This window comes from Nanorana parkeri, unplaced genomic scaffold (assembly GCF_000935625.1).
Source record: "Nanorana parkeri isolate BGI_ZX_2015 unplaced genomic scaffold, ASM93562v1 scaffold64, whole genome shotgun sequence".
Taxonomy (NCBI): Eukaryota; Metazoa; Chordata; class Amphibia; order Anura; family Dicroglossidae; genus Nanorana; species Nanorana parkeri.
The window spans coordinates 2,684,196-2,711,416 of NW_017306332.1; the positions used below are offsets into that span (position 1 = coordinate 2,684,196).

At 40.2% G+C, this 27,221-nt stretch overlaps 1 protein-coding gene across 1 annotated transcript in view; it reads left to right on the top strand.

Moving 5' to 3' along the window:
* Positions 1 to 27,221, top strand: part of DNAH11 (dynein axonemal heavy chain 11) — a 216,756-nt gene that overhangs the window by 110,351 nt on the left and 79,184 nt on the right. The window contains exons 44-53 of the mRNA XM_018576316.1: positions 568 to 721; positions 2,049 to 2,180; positions 6,583 to 6,756; positions 10,670 to 10,874; positions 13,987 to 14,152; positions 14,252 to 14,354; positions 17,734 to 17,973; positions 21,912 to 22,073; positions 23,425 to 23,618; positions 23,915 to 24,077. Of these exons, the coding sequence (XP_018431818.1) occupies positions 568 to 721; positions 2,049 to 2,180; positions 6,583 to 6,756; positions 10,670 to 10,874; positions 13,987 to 14,152; positions 14,252 to 14,354; positions 17,734 to 17,973; positions 21,912 to 22,073; positions 23,425 to 23,618; positions 23,915 to 24,077 (1,693 nt within the window). The remainder of the gene's footprint in view (positions 1 to 567; positions 722 to 2,048; positions 2,181 to 6,582; positions 6,757 to 10,669; positions 10,875 to 13,986; positions 14,153 to 14,251; positions 14,355 to 17,733; positions 17,974 to 21,911; positions 22,074 to 23,424; positions 23,619 to 23,914; positions 24,078 to 27,221) is intronic.

Below are 27,221 nucleotides of genomic sequence, written 5' to 3' on the forward strand. Positions count from 1 at the left end.
AAAGATCCCGTAATCAACGGTCCTCCTTCCCTGTCACTGAGATCAACTCTGTACACTATGATGGTTCACAGCCATTAACTGCCCGAAGGCTATTTCTAGAATGACGTTTATAAACATTGCGTAAATAATAGACATCCACTTCCCTGCATTTTTTTTTACAATACAATGGTAGGAATCTGGTTAAAGTGTGTGTGTGTGTATGTGTGTGTGTGTGTGTGTGTGTGTGTGTGTGTGTGTGTGTGTGTGTGTATATAAATATATCTTGAATTATTTTTGGCGAATTCCCTTTGGCAAAAGTGTGCATTTCACCAGTGAAACTTGCAGTCTTTTTTCCTACTGCATTCACTTACAGGCTTTATTGCCAGTTTTATCACATAATATCTTGTAATCCTTTTTATCTGAGTGTGAAATCCAAGTAGATACATACCTTTCTGAATCACATACAGATGGTACCTTGGCTGAAATGCCAGAGATCCTGTACAGCTTTGCCACATAGATCACAAATTTGATTGAGCAGTCTTTGTCATTAGAAGCAGTGACAAGCCCTATTGAATTCTACTTCTTTAGGTATGTGAACACCTGGATAGAGACCAGAAGTAGTCAAACTGAAAAGGCCAATTTGACCATTTTGTTTGACAAGTATGTGCCGCCATGTTTGGAACAGTTCAGAAACAACAACCTGAAAACCATCACCCCTATCTCCGAGAACAGTATGGTGCAGGTAGGATGACTACATTATATATGTTCTAGAACACTTATTATGTTTGTCTTGTGGTATACTGTTGTATCTGCGAGTCAACATCATGTTAAAATAATGATTAATTAGGCAACGTACTGCAGGGGAGGAAACCTAGACAGGACCTGATCCCCATTCAAAGTCCAGTGAGCAGGTTGGAGGCAGGGAGGTGACATATAATGTGCAGAGCTTCAAGCTCTAAAAAGGGGTGTCACCCCCGAAACATAAAATAGAGATGTGATCAGCACACCAGCACGACAGAATTTAAGTCAGTGCAAATCTATTTATTGAAAGATGTCACTCAGAATATCAAGCGCTTTCGGGGCCGCGCAGGGTCCCCTTCATCAGGCTCAGAGTAGACATTATATAATACAGAACCACAACCTATATATTCTGTCGTGCTGGTGTGCTGATCTCTATTCAGAGCTGTACTGTGTGTGGCGCCACCCGCAGTCATTTCCAGCCCCCATCAATACTTTGGGATTTCCGGTAAGGAGTGCTACAAGATCTATGGACATTTGTACCCCTGAAACATAGTTGCAGAGATAAGGGCTTGTGTGCAAACATGCACCCTGATTTGCTACAGGGCTCTCTTTACTGGCAATCCCCAACTAACTGTACCCCCTTTCTCAGCCACTGCATAATCAGCCTGCATAGAGCTCACAATTTTCAACCAATCCAGTGTCTTTAATTTCGTTCCTGCAAAATTGTGTGAAAGCTATCAAAATGGTCATTAAAAAATAATTGGATCAATGCACTTTGAAATACAGATACTATATACATAGTAGGCAACCTCTTGCAGCCACGCATTCCCGCACTATATTTTAGATATGCTTAGGTCAGCTGTCTATCTGCAGATTATATTTAAGTGGCTGTTTTTGTTTGTTCTCGTGTCCAATCAGATCTCATCTCCTTTACTGCACCAGCCAAATGAAAGGGATAAAGTGGGTAAAGCAGCAGGAAGAATAGTTCTTGGTTCAGACACTTTGATAAATAGGATCCAGAAGTCAGGTTGACTGCAGATGGGTATAGAGAAAGAGGTTTATTTACTAAAGGAGTTTGGAATTTTCACACAATGAATAGAGTAAAGATTCACTTCAGTTATCTGATCATGTGAAAAGCAGATCCCTGTTTTTTCATTTCATCTGCACATGATTGGGTAGTCAGAGGAACACAGCTACCATTTATTAAGTGATGGTTGGTTCTCATCTCCTTTAAGCAGCCTCCAAAACTTTTTTAAACGTCTCATAAATATTCACAAATCTGAAAGAGTTGTTTCCTCTTTCTATTCTGTATTGTCTATCTGCTGTAGACCCTGTGTTCTCTTCTGGACTGTCTCTTGACCCCGGAGAATGTGCCGCCGGACTCCTCCAAAGACGTGTACGAGTTGTATTTGGTCTTCGCCGCTATCTGGGCTTTTGGTGGGGCCCTGCACAAAGATCAGGTTTGTAATGACAGCTCGATATTTATTTGTATGCCTGGCGGATATCTTTGTCATATGTGTAAGATTCCATCCGGAAAGCATTGCATACTAAGCAGGCGCAAAGCATCGTCTTCATTCATCGGGATGACTGCAGAAAGGGTGAAGTATTCATGCACATGACATAAAACACTACAAGATCTTTATTTCTGCTCGTCACCCTGTAATTTTCCTTTATTAACTTCCTCTTTCTTCTACCCTTATGTAATTGCTCAGTCTTTTGTGTATTTCCTTTCTTGATATTCCCATCTTCTCTTTGATACCCAAGAACAAGGTCAGGGAGAACAAAGACAATCAGGCCCAGCTAAGTTAAAATGGAAACACACTCTCTACAATGGATGACTAAATCTTCCATTATAATGAGCATTCTTAGGGATATTGGTGCGTAATATTATACTTCTATACCAGCTCTTGTGCACCACATGGTGTTTTTAACATCTGAACATAGATTTTACGTAGTTTAGATTTCCTACTCTATATTTACCTTTATAACAATCAGTGACTGGGGTAACATTAAAGCTGACTGTACAAGGGCCGATTTTATCAGTCAAGAAAGGTTGTTTTGTACTTTGCTTGTCTTATGTTGGCCTATCTTGAAGACCAACACATATCCATCTGTATTTTGAACAGCAGCTTCAGTACCTGTAAGCAGTAGTCATAGAACCACTTCTAGTGTCTTTTGAATGATATATGTTTGCTGCAGATTTGCCTGCTCACAAGTGCAAGGAACTCTGAACTACCTTTTTCTGGCATCAAAATGATTTTCCAATCCTTCCTCTATCAGCAATCTGCCAAATACTTACATGTATTGACACATAATCCTGATGGCACACACTTACATCGTTGGATGAGAGCTAAAGATAAAGTTTCTAAATAGTAAGCCCTCATTTACACTAGAAAAGGCCGGCATGTACAGCTCCGTGCTGCGTGCGCGGCCATATCGGGCAGCTCCCGGGAAGGACAGGTGCTGCATGTGATTAGTACGCAGCCCCCGTCCTTCTCTATGGGAGTACGCCACCCTACGCTCTCCCGTCCTGCATGTCCGTGCAGGTGTCTGTACTCGTACGCTGACAGGATGGATCCTGTCTGCGTCCGAGCCGGGACACCCGCACCCGTACGGACCTGCACTTGGGATGAGCGTAGGGCGGCGTATTGATGCGTACCCCCATAGAGAAGGACGGGGTCTGTGTTCTAATCACACGCAGCACCTGTCCTTCCCAGGAGCTGCCCGATACGGCCGTGCACGCAGCACGGAGGTGTACATGCTGGCCTTTTCTATTGTGAATGAGGGCTTAACCTCCCTGGCGGTATCCCCGAGTCTGGCTCGGGGTTAATTTTCAATACCAGGAGCGGTAACCCCGAGCCAGACTCGGGAATGCACAGAAAAGTGTCACTTACTTTGTCCCTGCGAGCCCGAGGCGTCCTCTGCTGTACGTGGCCCAAAAACGAAACTAAAAGTCAGATGCCGGCATCTGACTTTTAGTTTCGTTTTCGGGCGTCACAGTTGGCGGGAAATTCAAAAGTGAAAAGTTGCAATGTACACAGAATACACACAATACAATTTAATCTGCTATGATTACACTTATGTATCAAACTATTTCACTTCAATTTTGTCCCTAGAGCTTTGTCCAGTGCCCTGCCTGACACTTTTCACAATTATAAGAAATTATAATATAATACATAATTATAAAAAATTATTTAAAAAAAATGGTCCAGTAAATGTGAATTCTATCAATGTGTGGAATATGTTGAGTGTTGTTGATGACCTCCTTCTGAAAATGCTAGTTTCCTGGTTGTCTTTGGCTTACATACTTTCTAAATCACTGACCTAAAACAAGCACACAGCCAGTGAAGTGAAAACTCCCAATCTGCATACTTGTTCCAAGTCTATGAGTCAAAAAACCAAAAGCACTAAGAATCGGAAAAACAACTAGATAACTAGTCATTTGTAGATGGAAGTCAGCAATGGCAACCAATGTGGTTTACATCAACACGGTTAGAAGGCTGGAGAACATGTCCTCTGATGATTACTGTAATAAAGAGTGTGTATTACTAGACCAGGCAGCATGAGTCATGTTAAAAGAGATGGAGTTTAATAACTTTACCAACTTTGACAATATTCTCTGTTTATCTTCATTTTATTTTAAATGACTTTTAGGGTCTATTCAAAGTGCATTGAAATGAACACATCACTTCAATGCACATTAGTACATGAACCCTGATGCAGTACAGTTTATGTTGAAATTGATCCTGCAGTATTAGTGTAGCGGGAAACTGCATTAAAGTGACACTAAATTCAGGTGGTAAATCTTACAAATGGATTCAAGTACCTTATTTGTGTATCACTCAGCTGCACATCCTCAAATCATCTCTGAATTTGTGGTGACACTGTCCTTCCTTCTGGAGGGTGGCATTGATAAACAATTCACAGAGCCATTTGCCCTGTGAAACTTTGTGAGCATTTAGTTCTGTGGGAATGGAGGGGAAAAACTAACGTTATTAGCATATTTTCTTTCCTTTTTTTAATTGAATAGCAAAAAAATATTGCATGATGGAGCTGAGGAGCATAGGAAATAAAAAAATACGTATTCCCTATGCTCATCAGTTGCATCTAGTGGCTAAAATGCTGTATTTCTCTGCTTTTACATTTGTTTTGGAAAGCAAATATGCTAAGAATGGTGTTTTTTTTCACCCATTCGCAGAGAATGATTGTTAAATGGGATAAATAGCTTTGTGAATTGTTTATAAATGTACTCCTTGGTGTGAATGGGCCTAAAGTCCAGATATCCATCACACCAGGCCCCCTAACTCTTCTCCCACCATTTTTTATTTCTCTTATCTTTTCTTCAAATATTCCTCTTCTAGTATATATCAGATATTTCTTTCTTTATGTATTTCCAGCAGTACATTAACAAAAACAACCCTGTACTATTTGATGAAAACTTCATTTTCCGCTCCAAATGTTACGTGAAAAGGTTTTATACATACAGATTGGTGCAACACCTGCAGATTTTATGACTAAGGGACTCTTTTATGTATTTCTTGTCGTGCTTAATTCAATCTGTAGTAAACACATCATTCTTATAGGTCCTGGTTCTTCCTCCAAAAAGCCACCTTCAAGGGTGGTACAAAGATACAAAATCTACAAAAGAGAATGAGGGGAATTTGTATAAAAACTGGAGCAGACAAAAACTGGAGCAGCTGTGCATGGCAACCAATCAGCTTCTCTCTTCAGTTTGTTCAGTTAAGGTTTGAAAATGAAAGGTGGATGCTGATTGGTTGCCGTGCACAGCTGCTGCAGATTTATGTCTGCTCCAGTTTTGATAAATTCCCCTCCATTTTGTATCCAAGCAGCAACAAAAATTATGATTATTATTATTATACAGGATTTTTATAGTGCCAACAGTTTGCACAGCGCTTTACAATATAAGGAAGGCATTACAATCACAATACAATTCAAGACAAGATGGTAAGGAGGGCCCTGCCCATGAGGGCTTACAATCTAAAAGGGGGAGGGTAAGTGATACATGAGAAGGTAGCTGTGTGGGATGAATTGTTTTGAGAAAGTGATATTTCAGTGGTTAGGTTGAGGTCAGATAAGCTTACCTGAAGAGATGAGTCTTAAGGGATCGCCTAAAGGCAGTCAGAGTGGGAGATAGACGGACAGGTTGGGGTAAAGAGTTCCAAAGAATGGGGGAGACTCTGGAGAAGTCCTGGAGGCGAGCATGGAAGGAGTTAACAAAGGAGCTAGAGAGCAGGAGGTCTCGGGAGGAGCGGAGGGGACGGTTAGGGTGATACTTTCAGACAAGGTTGGAGATGTAACCTTGGGCTGAGTTGTGTATGGCTTTGTAAGTGGTTGTTAATATTTTGAATTTTATCCTTTGGGCGATTGGACACTGAGCGGTTGGCTAGGTGAATGAGTCTAGCAGCTGCATTCATGATAGACTGAAGGGGAGATAGCCTTTTGTAGAGGTAGGCCAATGAGGAGGGAGTTGCAATAGTCGAGACAACATGTTCAAATGTCTAACAAAGAATGCAGTGCACTATTTGAAATTAAAGTCACATAACACTGTGAATCCCTTTCACCTAATCCATCCACATTGACAAATGATGATGTAGTAGTTATGCTATAGCTGAACTGTAAGGACAGAGCATCAGAGCATTATGGAAAGTGAAGTTAAAAATAAGACAGAGACTTAATGGAGACTTTATACTGGGGTTGGCGCCATGGACTCTGGCTCTGGTGTAATGCAGCTGGTGTCTGGGACTACTGATGCCCAGGATTTCGGGAAGCCTTAGGCTGCTTATGAAATCATATCCTTTATTTCTGCAGTTCTCGTAATGTGAATTTTTTTTCTGTTTCAAGCTAATAGATTACAGAGCTGAATTCAGCCATTGGTGGATCAGGGAAATGAAAGCAGTGAAATTTCCAGGGCAAGGAACAGTTTTTGAGTATTATTTGGATAACAAAACTAGAAAGTTTACCCCATGGAGTGAAAAAGTCCCAAACTTTAACATGGATCCAGAAATGCCTCTGCAGGTAGGTAGCATCTAACTCCATATTGTGGCAATTACGGATCAAATATTATAAACTGAAACAAAGAAATGTGAAGCTATTGTTTGGAATTAATAACGTCCTGTGTTCTCCTAGTGAGGTTTAAGAGAACCTAGCTTTAAAGTGTATTTCCACTTTGCAGTCAAATTTAAGAAAACCCAACTATAGGTTTGTTATATGTTCTTATTCACACATTATATCTAATAATAATAAACAAGTGACAGGAGTCTGTCTGCCCCCATAGAAGGACTAGGGACAGATTGAGCTTCCCCCTCCTTAAAGGAGAAATATGACATGAGTGATTTCCACTCACCTCATAGTTCTAAGCCGACCTGTGACAATGAGACTGTCACAGGTCGGCTCAGTAGATCGGGAGGTGAGAGAACACATACCGGGTTCCCTCACCTCTCGATCCTGTCACGGCTCTCTGCCGTGATAGGGGGAGGGGCTGGATTCCCCTCTCCCCGCTCCGATCTGCCAGCGCTGACTGGCGGAACGGACGGGGGAGGGGGCGGGTACAGCTGGCTCTGCCTCTAGATAGGCAGAGCCAGCTGTCACTCACACAGCTGGGCGGATCCAGACATAATTGTCGGGATCCGCTTCAGGTGCGGCGTCTCGGTATACCGCGAGCTGTAGCTCGCGGTATACTGAGCTTAGGGTAACGTGACGACGCTAGTTTGTGTCCTCCCGTTACCCCAAGGAGAACTATGGGTAAAAACACTGACCCCATAGTTCTCTTTAACATACAATGCTTCTAAAGTAGGCTTTACACCTATATATTTTCTTTGTTCAACCTTAGTTAAATTAAGAAAATATGACCGCTCCTCCCATCCATGCTGAACAGTATGGATGGGCAAATGCTGCTATCTGAATACCTGAACAGAGCTTGCAGCTGATTGGCTGTAACCATATGGCCGAAGGTTTTCCAACATGTTCCTTGGGCAAAAGCAACCTATTGATCGACTTCTGCTGAAGGAATAGGGTCACCAACGGAGCCAATTTTGACTGATTCCTGCTGAATCAACCGAAATTTGCTCCATGTGTACCCGGCTTTAGTCTTCAACCCTTTGTTAGATCTGCCAACACAGGACTTCCTTGCAGCCCAGAGAAAAGCTCAGTACAGGGAACAACTGTTCTTTTAGAATAGATCATGTATTGCGTAAGCAGCAATTAAAAAAAAAAAAAGTTATGCAACAACTATAAAATAGGTGCTATCCTAATTTGGCTGCAAAAGTTGAAATACACTTTAATATCACAACCATGCCTAGGCACATTCAGTTCTTGAAACCTCATGGATACCTATCAAACATTTGGGGAAACCCCAGCCACTCCTGCTTTTGATGTTTAGATAATGCCAGAAGTCAGGAACTGGGATCAGGAAACATGAAAAGCTGAGACACTGAGCAATGGATGAAAAGGTGGGCAAAAGGGCAGCTGCAAAATACCTGTATGTGCTGTATCTTGAACTATGGACTTGTTTCACACTGTTTAATGGATGAGATTGCCCGCGTCTAGGTTTAAGGCCTTAGGTTTGGCCATTAAGAATGGAAATTAATCAGTTTTCTGTGGACTTTTTTTTAAATGTTCTTTGCTCCAGTTTAATAATTCAAGTAGACCTAACTGTATTTATGTATGAAAGGTTTTACATGGAAATAGTGATGATGATGATGATTGAGAGATTCTGCATTTAATCCTAAAAAGTTTAATGGTTTGTTTTCTTTTCCAGATTTTATCCTTGCTTTTTTATAACTGAATAAAGGTCCACTCACATCTCCCTGTTTGAAAAGCACAAGTCAAAGATGACTCCTTGTTTTCTCAGCACAGTGAATTGCATAGAAAGCCAGACGCTGCAGTTAGGCACCTCTAGATAGGCAGAGCCAGCTGTCACTCACGCAGCTGGGCGGATCCCGTCATCTAAGTCGGGATCCGCTCCAGGTGCGGCGTCTCGGTATACCGCGAGCTGTAGCTCGCGGTATACTGAGCTTAGGGTAACGTGACGACGCTAGTTTGTGTCCTCCCGTTACCCCAAGGAGAACTATGGGTAAAAACACTGACCCCATAGTTCTCTTTAACATACAATGCTTCTAAAGTAGGCTTTACACCTATATATTTTCTTTGTTCAACCTTAGTTAAATTAAGAAAATATGACCGCTCCTCCCATCCATGCTGAACAGTATGGATGGGCAAATGCTGCTATCTGAATACCTGAACAGAGCTTGCAGCTGATTGGCTGTAACCATATGGCCGAAGGTTTTCCAACATGTTCCTTGGGCAAAAGCAACCTATTGATCGACTTCTGCTGAAGGAATAGGGTCACCAACGGAGCCAATTTTGACTGATTCCTGCTGAATCAACCGAAATTTGCTCCATGTGTACCCGGCTTTAGTCTTCAACCCTTTGTTAGATCTGCCAACACAGGACTTCCTTGCAGCCCAGAGAAAAGCTCAGTACAGGGAACAACTGTTCTTTTAGAATAGATCATGTATTGCGTAAGCAGCAATTAAAAAAAAAAAAAGTTATGCAACAACTATAAAATAGGTGCTATCCTAATTTGGCTGCAAAAGTTGAAATACACTTTAATATCACAACCATGCCTAGGCACATTCAGTTCTTGAAACCTCATGGATACCTATCAAACATTTGGGGAAACCCCAGCCACTCCTGCTTTTGATGTTTAGATAATGCCAGAAGTCAGGAACTGGGATCAGGAAACATGAAAAGCTGAGACACTGAGCAATGGATGAAAAGGTGGGCAAAAGGGCAGCTGCAAAATACCTGTATGTGCTGTATCTTGAACTATGGACTTGTTTCACACTGTTTAATGGATGAGATTGCCCGCGTCTAGGTTTAAGGCCTTAGGTTTGGCCATTAAGAATGGAAATTAATCAGTTTTCTGTGGACTTTTTTTTAAATGTTCTTTGCTCCAGTTTAATAATTCAAGTAGACCTAACTGTATTTATGTATGAAAGGTTTTACATGGAAATAGTGATGATGATGATGATTGAGAGATTCTGCATTTAATCCTAAAAAGTTTAATGGTTTGTTTTCTTTTCCAGATTTTATCCTTGCTTTTTTATAACTGAATAAAGGTCCACTCACATCTCCCTGTTTGAAAAGCACAAGTCAAAGATGACTCCTTGTTTTCTCAGCACAGTGAATTGCATAGAAAGCCAGACGCTGCAGTTAGGCCTGGTTCACACTGAGTGTTTTGTAGCTTTTTCTGCCCTAAAAACACTATGCCCCCCAAAATCCCATTCATTTTTATGGCTCTGTTCACATCTGAACATTTTGTCAGGTGTTCACATCTGAACATTTCCAGGGACAAGCTTTTTTTTTTGCATATTACAGCTCGTTTTTGGCCCATAGACTCATTAGGAAATGCTTGAAAACGCACGTTTGCTGTGTTTTTGTGTGTTTATTGCGTGCGTTCAATGCGTGTCTGCCCATTAACATCAATGAGCTAGAATCTGCTCACAAAAATGTGCAACTTGATTTATGCGCATGAACTGAGAGGAAAAACGCACAAAAATCGTGAAAAAACGCTCGTAGAAACTCACAAAAAAGCTGTCGCCTAGCTGTGAACCCGGCCTTAATGTGAATCACTCACAAAGTGCTGCATGCTGCTTTGTGAACAGCTGAAACAATTTCCAGCACAATGCACATTCGCTTGTGTTAAGAAATAATATGTTTGGTTAAGACATCGTCTTTAAGACAGCGATGTCTTTGGTTTGTGATGAGCAATCAAAAACTCGCACTTCCTTTGCGGATTATGGTTTTATTATTCTTTATCATCAGACTTACTCATTTTGTTTGTATTAAAACTTTTAACTTGATTTTCCATTTTGAGTTTAGGAAGTCCTTACCATACTGACAAACTGCTATGTTTTCATCACTGCAGGCAGTTTTTGTCCATACCTCTGAAACCACGTGTCTGGGATACTTTACTGACCTGCTGATACAGAAAGCCAAGCCAGTTATGTTGTTGGGAGGTGCAGGAGTGGGCAAGACGGTGTTCTTAAATGACAGATTAGCCTTCCTGTCTGACAACTACATGATATCTAAAGTTCCATTCAACTACTATACCACATCGGCTGCCCTGCAAAGTAAGAAAGTGTTTACATTGAAGCAAGTTTTTATTTCATTTTCACATTTCAATGTTTGCTTTTTTATGTTTGGTATTGTATTAACCCTTTTGCTGCCACCAGCCTGAGGCTTACGGCGGAACACAACTGTTTCCAGCTGGCCACCTCAGTAAGCCTTACGTCTGTGGCTTTCTCCTTTCTGCTATAAGCTTTAACGACCATGGACTTATATGAGAATGGGCCCCCGATGGTCCTCTTTAAAATAATAGCAGTCATCAGTGGGGCGCCCCCCCCACCGGCACTACCGCCAGCAATTGTAGCCTCTCCATGCTTCTTCTCGGTTCCCCGCTGCTCTCCAGCCACCTGTGTGGGCTGAGGCAGTGGTGAACTGAGGAGAAATGTAGTGCTGCAGCCGGGAGGTGGGGTTTGGGGGGGGTTCTCGGAGGAGGGAGCCGCTTGTTGTCAGGATGGCTGAGCAGTAATTAGAGAGGAGCCAGTAGCGAACGGGGAGGAGAGAGAAGAGACACTGTCATCCTGCCAGTTTCAGAAAGACAGTGGCTCTTTGTGTGGCCCGAGCGGGGGATTGGTGTTATATTGGGGATAAATGTGTTATATTTACCAATCCTCTGTATGCAGAGAAAACACTGGAGTGCTCAGCTGATCACTCCAATTTTTGTAAACAACTGGGGACACATAGTACTAGTTATGAATAGTCCCCAATTATGAATGAACAGGAAGTGCTTTACATCACTTCCTGTTCATTCATAAGTTTCTCAATGGGGAGAAGCACTCACTACGCCTCTGTACTGAGTGCCTTCCATTAATTTAGAACATGGGATGCAGAAAAAGAGATAGAAGACTCAATGTGTCCTCAATTTATTTTTCTATTCTAAAAGACAAATGTCAGGAGTCTGTTTAGACCCCTGATATTTCCCCAAAGCCCCCCCCCCCCCCCCCCCCCCACATGCGTTGTGATACGCTGTGTTGCAATTTAAATGTACGCCGGCATCATTTTATCACGCCGGCATTTATTTTAACACACACACACCAGCACAGCGCACAAATAATTTTTAACCTAAGTCGCTTATATACAGTTTTGCGTTACTTCATTTTTTTACCATTTCGCAAAAAGGCCAAATTTATAACTTACAAATATTTGTTATTTATTAACCCAATACAGTTTTATTTTGTCAAAACATTTTTTTGTGCACTAATACTGATTTTAGTCTGCTTTTTATCAATTCAATTGTGTATTTTTATTGGTTTAATATTGATTTAATAAACATTTGCACAATTATCGCAGGGCCTACAAAATTAGTAGCACCATATTTTTATTCTACCGGGCCTGTGCTTTCAGAAAATATATGGTTTGGAAGGGTCTTTTACAAACGTTAGCAATGCAGCAGTAGACAATCAAAAAATGGGAAAAATTGCAAAAATTATGTGGCCAGGGCATGGCAGCAAAAGGGTTATTTGGTTTACCCCCCAGAGGGGGCACTGTATTTTACTTCAACCTCTCTGCTTAACAGCTATTGAGATAAGATACCAGCCAGACATGGGGTGCATTTGTTTTGAATGGGACAGCTGACTTCTAGCTGTCTATTTTGAGAAGAAACTGCAAGCCCCCGTTCACACCAAGGTGAACGTAGCAATGGAAAATAATAAGCACAGGATGAGAATGTAATGAGCAAATATGTTTGCCCCCATGTACATATATAACTGCAAATGATAAACAGAAAGAATGATTTATATAAAACTAATCTCTTTCATATACACCCATACAACATAGAAAATACTATACCTTCCCTTTAAACACAACATATAAACTTGTTACAAGCCCCTAAGGTGTAGCCACCACTGATATGCAGAGTTTTTGGTGCTGGAATGCTCTCTCCATTCCAGCAGCTGGCACTGAAAGAAGCTGGAACTGTCAGGCAGAGTGATCTCCTTCGACAATACACCTATAGTCCCTGCCCAACTGGGAGAGATGGAGTTTGGCGCAGGAGCATTTGTTCTGGTTGTGTAAGCCTTTGGCCACCAATGCTGGGAGGTTTATTATTCCAGCTAGCCGCTGTCTAATTTGGTGTTAACATTACTACCACTGACCAGCAATGAAGGTGGCATTTCTGTGCCCAGTGACACCAATGCCGGGCGTTACTACTCTTGGTCTGATTTTAATCCCACACTACAAGCTCTACACTATGGAGCAATAAACACTTTATTGGCCATGCCTAAAAGCATTCCTCCTAACTATTTTCAATTGTTGGTATTTATGCCGGAGAGCTTCTGCAGATTAAGCAGTTTGATATGTTAACTTCAGTATATTATATTTATTATACCCCAGTAGTACCCTAGTAGTTCAGTATTGCCAGTGACTGCAGCAGGCTCACATTTAAGCATGGTCTGGGCCTAATAAAATGATCCTCATTGTGCTCCAGTCTACTGTCAACCTGAGATTCCCATTCTAATTTTTTTCTTGGAAATTTCCCTGGTCTTGGCATGGACAAGCTAAAACCAATAAACTAGTTAATAATGGAGCCTGGATTGGATGGTGTATATTGTAATATAGATCATAACTGAGCTTCCCAATATCATAGGAAGACAATACACTTTGAAAATGGTACATTGGTTTGTTTTTGTGTTTTTTATTTTTACAACTGAGGACCCAGTGTTTTTAGGGTGGAAGTTGCATGACATCTCGCAACCTGCCCTAAAATCAAAACCACCTTCTACATTCAACAAAATCATTCAACAATGAAATACCAATGCATAAATCACGTCTCTAATTTTAAAATAATGTTTTGTGAAAGCTTATTGCTTTCCACTGCAAGCCTGGATCAACATTTGTGATCCCCCTCTCTACTATTCTGAGAGCTTTCCCTCAAAATGTTTAAGAATAATATTTGATTTATTCTTCACAGAATCTTGTGAAATTCTAAGTAGCAATACCTCTTAACTCATTTTAACTCATGTTATAATGAAGTTGGAATTGTGACTCCCGCTTCAGGCAAAATGAGGAGGAAGCCTTTCTGTAGGCTACACAAACAGGCCTAAGAAAAATTCCATTGCAAGTTAAAATTGAAAAACCATTCAGTGCACAAGTGTCCAGCTTATGATTTTTTGCTTTCATCAGGGATTTTAGAGAAGTCCTTGGAGAAGAAGGCGGGACGTAACTATGGCCCAATAGGAAACAAAAAGTTGGTATATTTTATCGATGACATGAACATGCCTGAGGTTGACAAGTATGGAACTGTCCAACCACACGCCCTGATCAGACAGCACCTTGACTATGGACACTGGTAACATTCTCCTTATTTTGTAATTTGATAATACAAATTAAACGATCAGGGTTATATTTGAATAGAGTAAAAGCACTTCATATTTCTAATCTATTGCAGGTATGAACGTCAAAAGATGACTCTGAAAGAAGTTCACAATTGCCAGTATGTGGCATGTATGAATCCAACTGCTGGAAGCTTCACCATTAACCAAAGGCTGCAGGTAAAATTGTGATTCATAAAACCTACCACTTTACAGTTTTATATCCAGTCCTGACATTGGACCATTTTGGTAGCATTTTCATTTCAGGCATGAATGTCTATAGTTGCTTTGTGTTGGTTTTGGCTGAATAAATTGCCATTTGAAAACTCTGTTCATGATGTTCAGAAATGTGGATGAGGATTAGGATGTGGTAGATGGTAAGGGGTTCCAGAGTGGGTCCGACATGCCATGCCACTGGGCACTCTAAAACCACAAGCATATCAATGTTGAGCACAGGACCAGTAACGAATTGTCAGCAGTATCTTGGCGATCCCTTACTCAGTCAACAAATATGTTTGGACTCTGTCATTGAGTGCTGCTGCCAACTTTCATTCCCTAGAAACCAGGACATCTTCTACCTATGCGATGGTAGGTTTATAAGACCACCATGCTTTAGCCAGCATGTGTTTAAATGCTGTTACCAGAAACATCAGCAATTAGAATTGTTTTTTTATCCATTGTTGAGGTTTTAGTTTTGGAGGATTACTCTATGGTCTTTCCCCAAGTTATTGGTTGTAAGACGTGTCCAGTAGGCAATTTCTTCTCTGGCAATTGTAGTGTATGGCCCTATATGATGAAAAATAAGAAGACCAAATTAGGGGGTTATATTTGTTGCCTTAAGGAGTTAGTTGCACACAGGACAGAGTACATAGTATACTGCATGCTGCGCCTTTGCATTTTTTATTGCGTTAGAAAAGACCATCAAAATGTTAAAAGAACATTTAAGCTGTAGTGAGACTGGTGTAGGGGCCTCTCATTTTAGTTATCTATATGCAGAGTACCCATAGTAGTGATATAAGTATAGTGAAAGTAATGGGTTAAAACTGGTTCTTGTAAAGGTGATAATGGGACAATTTATGTGCAGGAGAAAGCACAATTCATATAAAAACAGACACTGCAGGTCTGTTAGATTTGAATGAATTTTGAATAACAGACAGTTCCTGGGTAAATACCCAGGAGGGTCTCTGAACAGATATAAGGGCTCGTCACTCCCGCAGACACATTGGAGGAAAATTAACCAGAGAAAGTAGCGGGGTTTGTTTGAGTCGTCCTTAGTTGGAAATTTTGCCACACAATATATAACACAGATAAAATTACAACACTTTATTAATACATTTTTTAAAACAATAGACATTTAAAAGGAACCTAATACCCTTGTGACTGGCCCACTGGTCCCACATCAATCAGCACCTCCACAGAGGCTAAATCCATAAAGGGCATATATGACCATAAGCAAGTTGAGAGTCTTGCAGTGCTGAAACATGGATTTGCCTCCATGCATTTCGCCTGTAAAAGCTTCTTCAGGAGAGGAACCAAGTGCCTAAAGAATAAAATAGGCTATGCCAAGGGTTTTTTGAACATTGGGATTGGGATGTCTCCTTGATACCCATGGCATCGTGTTCGTGTAAATAGAATACAATCAGACCCAGTGAAAATTGCTAGTGGGACTCGTCAGGGATGTCCATTGTCCCCACTATTATATATCATAGCGATGGAATACCTAGCTACAGCATTACATCAGAATACAGATATTAGAGGGGTTAAAATTGGGGATAGGATACATAAATTAGGCATCTTTGCAGATGATGTGTTGTTCGTTACAAACCCAAGGATTAACGCTGGCAAATCACAGTGCTTGGATATTACCCTTCCTCAGGGAGAGCGGGAAGCTCTGAGCTCTAGTTTCCCACTTGATTGGGCTTCAGAAGCCCTTAAATATTTGGGTGTAACTATACCATCTGATCTGAGGAAATTATATGGTTTCAACTTTATTCCTCTCCTAGAATCGACACAAACACAACATGAGGCATGGAAAATGTAAAAACATTCATGGGTGGGGAGGATGCCATTATTTAAGATGGATGTTCTCCCAAGATTTTTTTTATGTATTTCAGACAGTACCAATACATTTCCCACAATAATTTTTTCATGACATTCTAGTTAAAAGAAAAGCAAGCGGGTAATATACATATGGAAGTATATTATAAGGCAGTGACATTAAGTAGGATGGTAGATTGGGTAACTCTAGTGCAGCCCAAACTTTGGGTAATAATTGAGCAATCAAAAGTTCCAGTATCCCTTGACATCTATACCAGGGGTACCAACTTCTAAGCGACCCTGTAGTTGGACCCAGTCCCCTTTAATTATATCTGTACTGACCATATGGGATGTAATGGTTATGAAGTATAATTTATCATCATATGTAGGTCCATTAACACCTATCCTTGGTAATCCAGACTTCCCACAGGGAGCAGTAGGTTTTTGAAGTGGGAGACTACGAAGCATTCTTCAATGATACAGGCTGTTAATGTCTCAGAAGTATACCCTTTGGTAGATTTACTCATATCAGGTACATTCAGTATGGGTAGAAGGCTTGAGTATCTACAACGGAAACATTTTTTATTTATACCTCTGATCACAGGACCCTGTATTCAGGGATTTGACTCCATTTGAGGATATTTGTTTGAATAAAGTGGGGAGTAAACATATGGTGTCTAGAGTATATAACATACTATTGACTCAAATGTATCCGTTGCTTTTCATTTAACTTTGAAATCAAGTATGGCAGCTAAAACATAGGAGAGGAATTTCAAAATATTAATACGATGGTATAGATGCCCATCAATAGTACAAAAAATAAATCTCCAAGTTACAAAGATGTGTTGGAGGTGTGGAGCAGAAGAGGGGCCAATGCTACATATATGGTGGTCATGCCAGTTATTAAGGTCATACTGGAGGTTAATTTTCGAGATAGGGTGCCACTTGACAGGATTATGCTTGCCAGAGACCCCTGAGGTGGCACTACTGTCAATGCTTCCAGGTCCAGTAATAGGATTAACAAGAGGGTCAGCATGTCCCATTTTGGCAGCAGCGAGGGCAATAATTCCACGGCATTGGCGGTCTGTGAACTAAATAATATAATGTGCATGGAGGAGCTTATAACTCGTTTTTATGATAGGTACTCGCTGTTTGTGGAGAAGTGGAGACCCTGGATGGACTTGTAATTGTGCTGGGTTGCACCTTTTAACCAGAGATACCAAAGGGTTATAGGCCTAATTTACAACACTAACACACCAGGATACTGATCCTTATTTTCAAAAATTGATATATAGTTGTAACCTGAGTCTTATGAACGTTAAAAATTACATTCACTTAGCTTAACATCATTTTCTTTAAGTTAAAACTTTGAGAACTGTGCCTAGTGTGTTTTATAAAGCTTTCTTTGAGCAAGTTTTAGTTTAAAGTTTCTACTTTTTGAACATACTTTGAATTTGCATTGATATACTAATATAACTATATATAAACAAGCAACTTGCTTTATTTCTTACACCCTGTTTAGAGACATTTCACAGTATTTGCTGTAAATTTCCCTTCGAACGATGCCCTGGAAGCCATCTTTGCCAAGATACTTAGCTTTCACTTCCAGCAACACTCCTTTCACGCGTCCATCCTCCGCACCGGGCCTAGTGTCATACAGGCTGCAATGTGGCTCAGCCAAAAAATGATGCAGAATTTCCTGCCTACTGCAGTCAAGTTTCATTATATTTTTAATCTGAGGGACATTGCCAACATTTTCCAGGTATGTGAAACACCCCAGCACAAGTAACAGTCTGGAAAAAAATGTAATCTTCATTATGTCTTAACATAACATTTTGGGTCTGCATATTTGTTGTAGATAAGTGGTTCAGAAACTGGTGAAGCCATTAGATCAGAATGAAGGGTAATTAGTGAAGGGAGATCAGCAATGGTTGAAAAAGTTAAATCCTAACTTCAGCCAAAAGGCTTTATTTTGTTTTGAACAGAATGAAGTAGGAGCAGAACCTCTGTTAGGCTTTTATTTATTATAGTTTTTATCGCTGCACGCATCTCATATTGTGGAAATTTCGCCTCATTTCCTGCCAGGACAAATTATGATGGAAAATGGAGACACAGACAAAACACAATTTTAGTAGAGAGAGGAAGAAATAAAATGTCTAGAAATGTTTTAACGGCTGTCTGTGCTTTCCTGCCCCAATAAATGACTCTGTTGCTTATACAGGCATCACAGGGACAAAAAATTAGGCAAAATCTTCTCTTCTCTGCCCCACTGCTTGCAAATCTGACATCATCCCTTGCAGTTTATGACCAACAGTCCTCCATTGTATGTAAGGGCCCACCCACAACCCAAGATGTCGGATAGTGAAGGCAGCACTGACTGCTGGGGGGCTGAGGAATAAGGGAAGTTTATTACCTTATTCATCATCCCCGAGGGGAAAAGAGCAGTTAACCCTTGCAGTGGAGAGGGGGACCCTCTGTAAGGGTAGAGGTTATTATTTCTTGAAGTTCAGCTTTAACATAAACATAGAATTATGTAACCTTACTGTAGTAATCTTAAAGCATATCTAAAGTCATTTTTTTTAAATTGGGAAGAGTTAAAACCCTTTTTTCCTTAATTGGGAGATGTGCCTTCTGTCCTGGTCACAATGTTGTCACTGTGGCAGGTGTCATGAAGGAAAACTGCAGTGGGAACATATAGTAGATTGAAATAAAGAGCTGACAGAGTTTCTAGTCTTCCTCCACACTAGAGAATTTTCCCTCACTTTCTCTCCTGGTAAATATGTTGTTACAGGGATAGAAAGCAAAGGAAAAACTTCAGGATAGGGCAACAGGCAGGAAAAAAAAACCCTCTCACAGGGTTTCTAACCATTTCCTATTGTATTAAAAACCAACAGGAGCTGGAAATGCATTGATTTACTTTTTTCCTCTTTTTTTTTTATCTCTTATAATGCCCTACACCATAGGGGCCAAAGATAGAAAAGAAGCACTGAAGTACATGAATTAGGAGACTTCAAGGCAATCCTCCCCAAGAATATAGTTGAGTTACATAAAAGCTGTACCTGCTTACCAGAGCCAACAGTGCTCCGTTGATGAGGCCCACTAGTACCTTCCATGGGTCAGCAAACATCTAGTGGGTAGGGCATTTACCTACTTGCCTGCCATACAAAAACACAGTATTAGCCAGAAGTCCTTTTACTTTTGGAGGGAGTTAGGGTACTCTGAAAATAGCTCAAGACCAAAGATTGGGAAGTGGTAGTCAACACACATGGCATTAATAGTATTACAGAGATGGTAGGGTATCAAATGTTTTCAAGTCTTTTGTATAGTAATACAGATTTGTCTGATATAAACCAGAGTTTTACAGACCTAAGTTGGGGTAATTCACTGCAGTCTAACATTTTTAACATCCCTGGATATAGAAAGGTCAAATTAAATACCCTATAAAAGCATTATTGGGTCAATTTGAACTTGGCTGTGGGCTGCCAATTTTGTCATCTAAAAATGAACTTATCTGCCTCAGTTTTATAGCAAGCCAATATCAAGGTATTAATGGGGTAGATGCTGATAATTGTTTGGGTGTATGTCATACAGGTCGTTGTAGAACTAGAGCTAGTATTTGAGAGTTGAGATAGATTTAATAAGCAATACAGATTTGAAAAAGCTTAAGATTCATACATGATGATATACTTCAGGGCACTTCCACAATCTTCTTGTTCAGTATCTTCCGGTGTGATATTTGACCTTCAAGTTTTCTAAGAAGGCTCTTCATTCGGCTGTGCTGATTTTTACACCAAAGAACACTACAGGGAAATTGAATACCACACTTTGGCCACTGGAAAGTGCACGTTAAAGACATGCCTAAGATTGAGATTCTTATTAAGGAAACCCTATCTTATGGGAAATTCAGGTTTTCACTGGGAGAATCATTTAAGGGAGCCCTTGTCACATAGCTGACAAAGAAACCAAAGGGCCACATTTTGCCAAGCTTTGGGTTTAGGGAATTTTTATAACTTTAATCGTTTTTTACAGAATAGAACTTTATTATGTATCAAACATTGAAAACAAAACATAAGAGAAGGAGAAAAGATGCAGTCTTTCAAACTCTAACACCCGGGTGGCTTTTACTGTTCTGCTATAAGCTCATGGTCGCTTTAGAGACCATGAGCTTATACCAGAACAATTCCCCTGACCCTCCCCCCCCTGCAAAAGAATTGCTGAAATAATAGCTAAGAAAACGCTGAAGACAGCTATTAAAAAATCCGTAACCGCCCCCCCGGGACTGCCGGCATCTGCAGCTGCTCTATTTCCCCATTTGAAACCACCCTGCTACTAGAGGAGAAATGTCTAGCGGGGGGAAGAAGAGGGAGCTGTGACATCCAGGATGGGCGAGCAGTAATGAAATCACAGTCGCCGGCTGTCAGATTCAAGATCGCCGATGGCTCTGTCTGTGCATGCCGAGCGGGAGGATCAGTAAATATCTGTGATACTTACCGATCCTCTGTGCAGAACAAACACTGGAGTGATCAGCTGATCACTCTAGTGTTTGTAAACAACTGGGGACACATAGTACTATGTGTCCCCAGTAATGAATGAACAGCAAGTGCTTTATATAATTTCCTGTTTATTCATGAGTTTCTCAATGGGTGGAAGCACTCACTATAGAGGCTTCTACCCCATTCATAACTGGATAATAATAAATATTTACTATCATCCAATCTCCAGTTTCTGAATAAATGGGAAGCCTCTGACTGAATGCTTTCCATTAATTTAGTGTGGCGGCTGCAGAAAAAGAGATTGAGGACTCTGTGTCCCCCATTTCTTTTCCTATTTCAAAAAGGAAATGTCAGGGGTCTGTTTAGACCCCTAATATTTCCCCCGTAGCCCCCCCCCAACAGTAAAAACAAACATTTAAAAAAATGATAAAATAAATAATAAAAAAGAATTAAAAAATAAAACACAACCCCCCTCCCCCCCACACACACACAGATAACATACACGTGCACCATATTGTGGCATGCGTCATGCACAGCAGTGCGTTGTTAGAATGCATCGCAGTGCTTGATTTTTTTTCTCCTTTTTAAAATATAATTAATTTAACTGTGTGGCAGCGCATGGCAAAGCGTTCTGACGCATTGCTGTGCTTTGTGATACGCTATGTTGCGATTAAATATACGCCTGTATCATTTTATCACAACACACCAACAAAAGAGCACAATTTAACATTTTCACCATCTTTTTATTCTACTGGGCCTGTGCTTTCAGAAAATATATGGTTTGGGCGGTCTTTTACAATCACTAGCAATGCAGTAGTAGAAAATCAAAACAATAGGACAAATTGCAAAAATTGTGTGGCCAGCTGAGCTTAAAAGTGTTCTGGAGGGCTTGGCAGTGAAAGGGTTAATCATTTCATCTGATTAGTCCGTAATGCAGTATTGAACTGTATACAGGTGGGTGTGGGTGTGTCTCTGTCTGTATATATGTATATATGACACTTATGCAAAGCACTGCAATTGACATTTCAGTGCTTTGCATAAGTGTTTACTATCCTACTCTTTTCTATATAATGTAATGTTTCAATTTGGAATTAAAATGAATTTTATTGGGATTTTATTCACTATAAAATGTATAATCTATTAATCTAAAATGCTACAGTAAAAAGTTGTTAATTATGGGTTTTTTTATTCTCCCTTTTTTCTTCAGGGGATTTTATTTGCTACTCCAGATTGTTTAAAACAACCAAATGATCTAATTCAGCTGTGGCTTCATGAGTCTTCACGCGTTTATAGAGATAAACTGATTGAAGCGAAAGACTCAGATTTATTTAAGAAACTACTTCAAGATACAACCAGGAAATATTTTGAGGTAATTACATGATTTCCATGTCATAATGGGAGAGGAGCTAAACCTTTAAAAAAAAAAAAAGCTAGAAGTCTTGCAGCGTATGGAGGAACTTATTATTTTTGTAAATATTTTGTGAGAAAAAAACATTCTCTTTCATCTAGCAGTGTTTTGTGTCGGCTGCCAGTGATGCATGCACAGTGTAAACTATTGGCATCAGTAAGATGCAAATAATGGAGCTGGGTGTTGAAACAGTGTAACCCCAGTGCACATGTGCATGAGTTACAACGCCAATAGCCACTCATTGGCCAAAGAGAGAATAACTCTCTTTACCAGAAGCAATGCAGAAAATTGAGGAAGCCTAAAAAGGCAACAGAGAGCATGCTTCTCTCAGTGCTGGAGGAGAGCCATATAGGTGGTAAGTCTGCCATAATGTGCAAGTATGCTGTGGATACTTGCACATTATGGCAAGAAACCCCCTACAGCTTTTTTCACTTTTAGTGAGGTAAATTTATGTATAAGCAATAAGCATTTCATATTTACAATCATGCAGACAATGGATGCCAAGCTCTAAGCAACAGCACCATCTTTTTGAAGGATTGTTTCATGACATATTTTAAATAGTCCAGAAAGACAGTAAACCAGATTACAAACACATACAGCTGAATGACTTAGAGGACAGGCAGTTTTACAGGATGCCAACATGCATTTGGTTCAGTGGAATGGCGTAGCAGAAAAACCAGCAAGCTCTGTAAACTGAGTTTAATGGTTGTACCCTAAAATGCATGTTTGTAAAATAAACTTAGTGCTTTCTGGGTTTCTGGGATGTCACAAATCCTGGTCTTCATACTTGTAGATCATGGACTCAAACAAACTTGAAGCCATTGTATCAGCATAACAGGCAGATAACACTTTAAGAAGAGTAGATGAACAATGTTGACCTCCATATCATTATCTTTACATGTTGCCTTTAATAGATTAATTTTACAAAGTTTAAGGTTGTTTTTCATCTAAAAGGAATGTAGACTTGCAGAAAAGGCACACATGCATTCCACATAAAGTAAATAAGGATATTTAGTGATTAATTTAATTGTGATCTGTTATCCTGTCCAATAGTGGAATTGAACTTTCAAATGCTTTGCAGGAGCATCAGAAAATTCAGTTTTTGCTTCGCCTTCAGCTTCTAGGAATTCTTTACTTTTATTTTTTAACTATTTTGAACAATATTTTTACATATTACCCTTTTGCTTCTATGTTATTATTTTTGCCATTTATTTAGAAACCACCTTGCTGTTTCAGATTGATTGATTGAAAGGAATAAAGTAAATGACTTGACTAAACCAGAGAATTGTCTTTTTGTGTGTATTCATTCTAGGGTATAGAAGACCATGTCTTGTTAAAGCAGCCTCTTATATTTTGCCATTTTGCCAATGGAGTTGGAGAGCCATCTTATCTGCCAGTGCAGGGGTGGGATACCCTAAGGAAAACACTTGATGAAGCTCTAGGCAGCTACAATGAGCTGAATGCAGCCATGAATCTGGTCTTGTTTGAAGATGCTATGCAACATGTGTAAGTCAAGAGCTGATATAGCTGAAATATAAAAATGATATATTGTCCCAAAACCTTAGATCAAACATGTGTAAGTCGCAATTATTTGCTGTGTTCAGTCTGACCCAACTAAACTCAGACAATGGTCAGCAGGTGATGAAGTGGAGTTTGTGGCCAGGAATATACAGTAGGTTCACCTACCAGACCCTCTGCTTTTATAGAAACTAAGAGCATTGTTTGTTCTGCACCATTAAATGTATTTACTATGTACGTCAGTGTTGAACCTAAACTTTTACGCTGCTGTTTCTCATTTATAGGTGTCGAATCAGTCGCATCTTGGAGGCCCCCCGAGGTTATGCACTGCTAATTGGTGTGGGCGGCAGTGGAAAACAAAGTCTCTCTAAACTAGCTGCATACATTGGCTCTCTGGATGTTTTTCAGATCACACTGAAAAATGGATATAGTATCCAAGACCTTAAGGCAAGGGCACTAATCTACATGACTGCTGTGTGCTGGAACTGCTAATATTTATTATGTATCTTAATTAGGACTACATTACAGTTATGAAGGAAAATCTTTTTCAACAATTAGATTAAATCTGTGTGTAATGTAATAAAGCTACACAGGACTTTTAGCTATTTGCTCAGATCATTTTTCTGTAGTAGTTTAACCACTTGAAGATTGGCATGTTATACTTCCATTTATTACCAGGCAGTTCTTCAGTTTTCAGTGCTTCTGATAGTTTGAATTACTCGGGCATGCAACAATGTAGCCAGATAGTGCTTAATTTGGTGGTATTTAATAACCCCTCTTTCTTATTTTTTACTATATAACAAACATTTGAAAAAAAACGTTGTTTTTTTTTGCAGTGACCAGTCTGCAAGAAGTTAAAGGATTGTATAATGTTTTTTTTCTTGTTTTTAAAATGTTTTATACCTCTCTCTTTCTTGCATTCATGTACAAACGTGTTTCAAATAAACATTTAGGGGGTTATTCATAAACGAGCCAAAGGATCCAGCCGTAGCTTCAACTGATCATTCGGCTCTCTTCGGCCGCCGGAGACCTTCGGTTCAGTCAAACCAAAGGGCTGCTGTACGGGCTTTTCACTACAGCCCGTACAACAGCCGAAGGCGGCCGAGCGGCTCAGCCGAGCTGAAGGCATATGCTAAGGCTCGACTGAGCCGAAGTGACACCCGAAGTGGGGTGAACGACCTGCCGAAGAGCTGGCCGTAAGCTCCGCAAATGACAGCTGGGCAAAGCCAGCCGTGATCTCACGGCTGGCTCCACCCAGTTGTAATGACAGATCAGCGTCCCCAAATGACCCGGGGACGCTGATCTGTCATTAAACAATAACAACTGGGCGAAGACTCTAGCAGGTGCCGGCCAATAGGAAACAGTTGGGTGAAGTTAGCTGTCACTGCTAACTCTGCCCAATTGTTTTTTAAATCTTTATTTTTTTATGTAATATTTATTTACATTTTTAAAAATATTTTTTCAGCTTCTTTTTCTTTTTTTACTTTTTTCACTATTTGCTATTCTGCTCGGTACCACAGAGGTACCGAGCAGAATAGCCGAGCCGAATGCGAGTGAGCTGCCAGAGCTTCGGCCCAGCCGAACCAGATGTTGGATCGGCTTAGTCGAAGTCCTTCTGCACTTTGGCTTTGCAGAGCATGTTCGGCTGACTGAAGTGCAGCCGATGTACAGCTGAAATCAGCCGCACCTAGCCGTAGTGAATAGTCGAACTTTGTTCGGCTCTCTTCACTACGACTCGGTTATTCACTAGGCGGTCTTCGGCAGCTTTGTGAATAACTCCTTAATATATTAATTCCCAGAACAATATGGGTTAGCTAAATAGACAGCACAGCAGGCGCTGATTGCTTTATGACCTAGTTTATCTGATTGAAACTTCTGTTTTAGCCATTTGATAAAGGATCAGTCGCTGCTGTAATGACTCATTTGAGCTCTGTAACAATTCTTCTCTCAGCACGACTAAAGTGGTGAAAGAGAAGAAAAGCAGACTAGAACGCTACCTGCTGGCTGGATAAAACACTGCATATTAACATTCAATATTGCATATTTTCCTTACCATAATAAGTAAAGACTGTTGTCAAAGGACCAATAAGCCTAAAATATATATTAAACATTGTTACACAATCAGGCTTTCCTTTAAAGCAACCGGAAAGCAACAATTGTGTGCAGTGTGTAGTAACCCAGAGCAACCAACCAGTTTCCATTTACTGGAGTCAGTTGCATGAGTGCATATGTGCTGGTGTCATACAGAATAATGACCCGTCTGTCTGCCTGATTTACTCTAGGAGACAGATGTCATTATTGTGGTGAGTAAGTCAATGCTATTGCAGGGAGCTTGGACTCCCAGGGGATTGACAACACTACCTGGCCTAAAACAAGCTCTCAAGCTTTCACTTGTGGTCTGCCTTTATATTTCTAAACTGATGAGGGTGAGGGGAATCATGTGGCAGATTTAATAGAAAAATAAAAAGATACCTTGTCGCACTCCTTACCGGAAAAATCCAAAGTTGAATGCGGGGGGGGGTGGTGCTTGTAGTTACCTGTGGATGGCGCCACCACACAGCATAAAGATGAATAAATGTAATTGCTGAGCCTGATGAAGGGGACCCTGCGTGGCTCCGAAAGCGCTAGTTTTGGTGACATGACTTTCCAATAAACAAACTCTTTGGACTGCAATACTGGTGGTGTGCTGGTGACATTTATTCATCTTTAAGATTTAATAGAAACACTCCATTAAATACTAAAAAAAGAATTCTTGAGGGACATACAGGGAGCACATCCTAACTTCTGAGTTTTCATCCAGGCATTTCTATAGTGCAATAGTCTTCCAACCCTATCTGGTCGGTAATCTGGTGATTTGAGTGCAGGGGAATTATCCTCAAATGCTCCTTGCTTCTTTTTACATACAACAAGCTGTAAAACAAAATGTTGCTACTAAGACATTTCATATAGCCACCAATCAGATTCAGGCCTAGTTGGGAAGTTTGAAGGTGATACATGAATCAGAGAGAGAGGAAGTTGTAGAGCACATAAATCAGAGAGAGAGAGGAAGTTATAGAGCACAGACTTCAGAAAGTATACAGTACTTCTAGAGACCCTTTCATTAGCTGCATCTGCATGAGACCTAGCTGCAGGGCATTATGGGTATTTCAGATTAGGGTACATTGAAATATCTTCTTTATTTGGGCACAGTTGCAATGTTTGCTGAAATACATTAGGAGCTCACAGACTGTTTTCACTGTTGATGTTGATTTAGGACTGTATTTGTCCTCTCCTTCTGAAAATAATAGTTATCTGTCCATCTTTTAATCAAATAGCTTTTATACTTTTCCAGTCACTTATCTGGAACAAGTATGCAAATAAAACGTTCTGACTATACTCTTCATCGGCCGCATACATGTTCCAAGTATGTGACTTAGAAAGACCTAAAGTCACAGGACCAACAAGTCTGCTAGGTAAGTAGCATTTTCATAACAAATTCAGCAGTGGCAGCCTCCATATTTATCTCCACTTGATCTTCCTTTTAAGAGAAAAACATAATTTGAGAGTTTATTATTGAACAAATAAATGTGAAGGGTACATATCACAGAATAT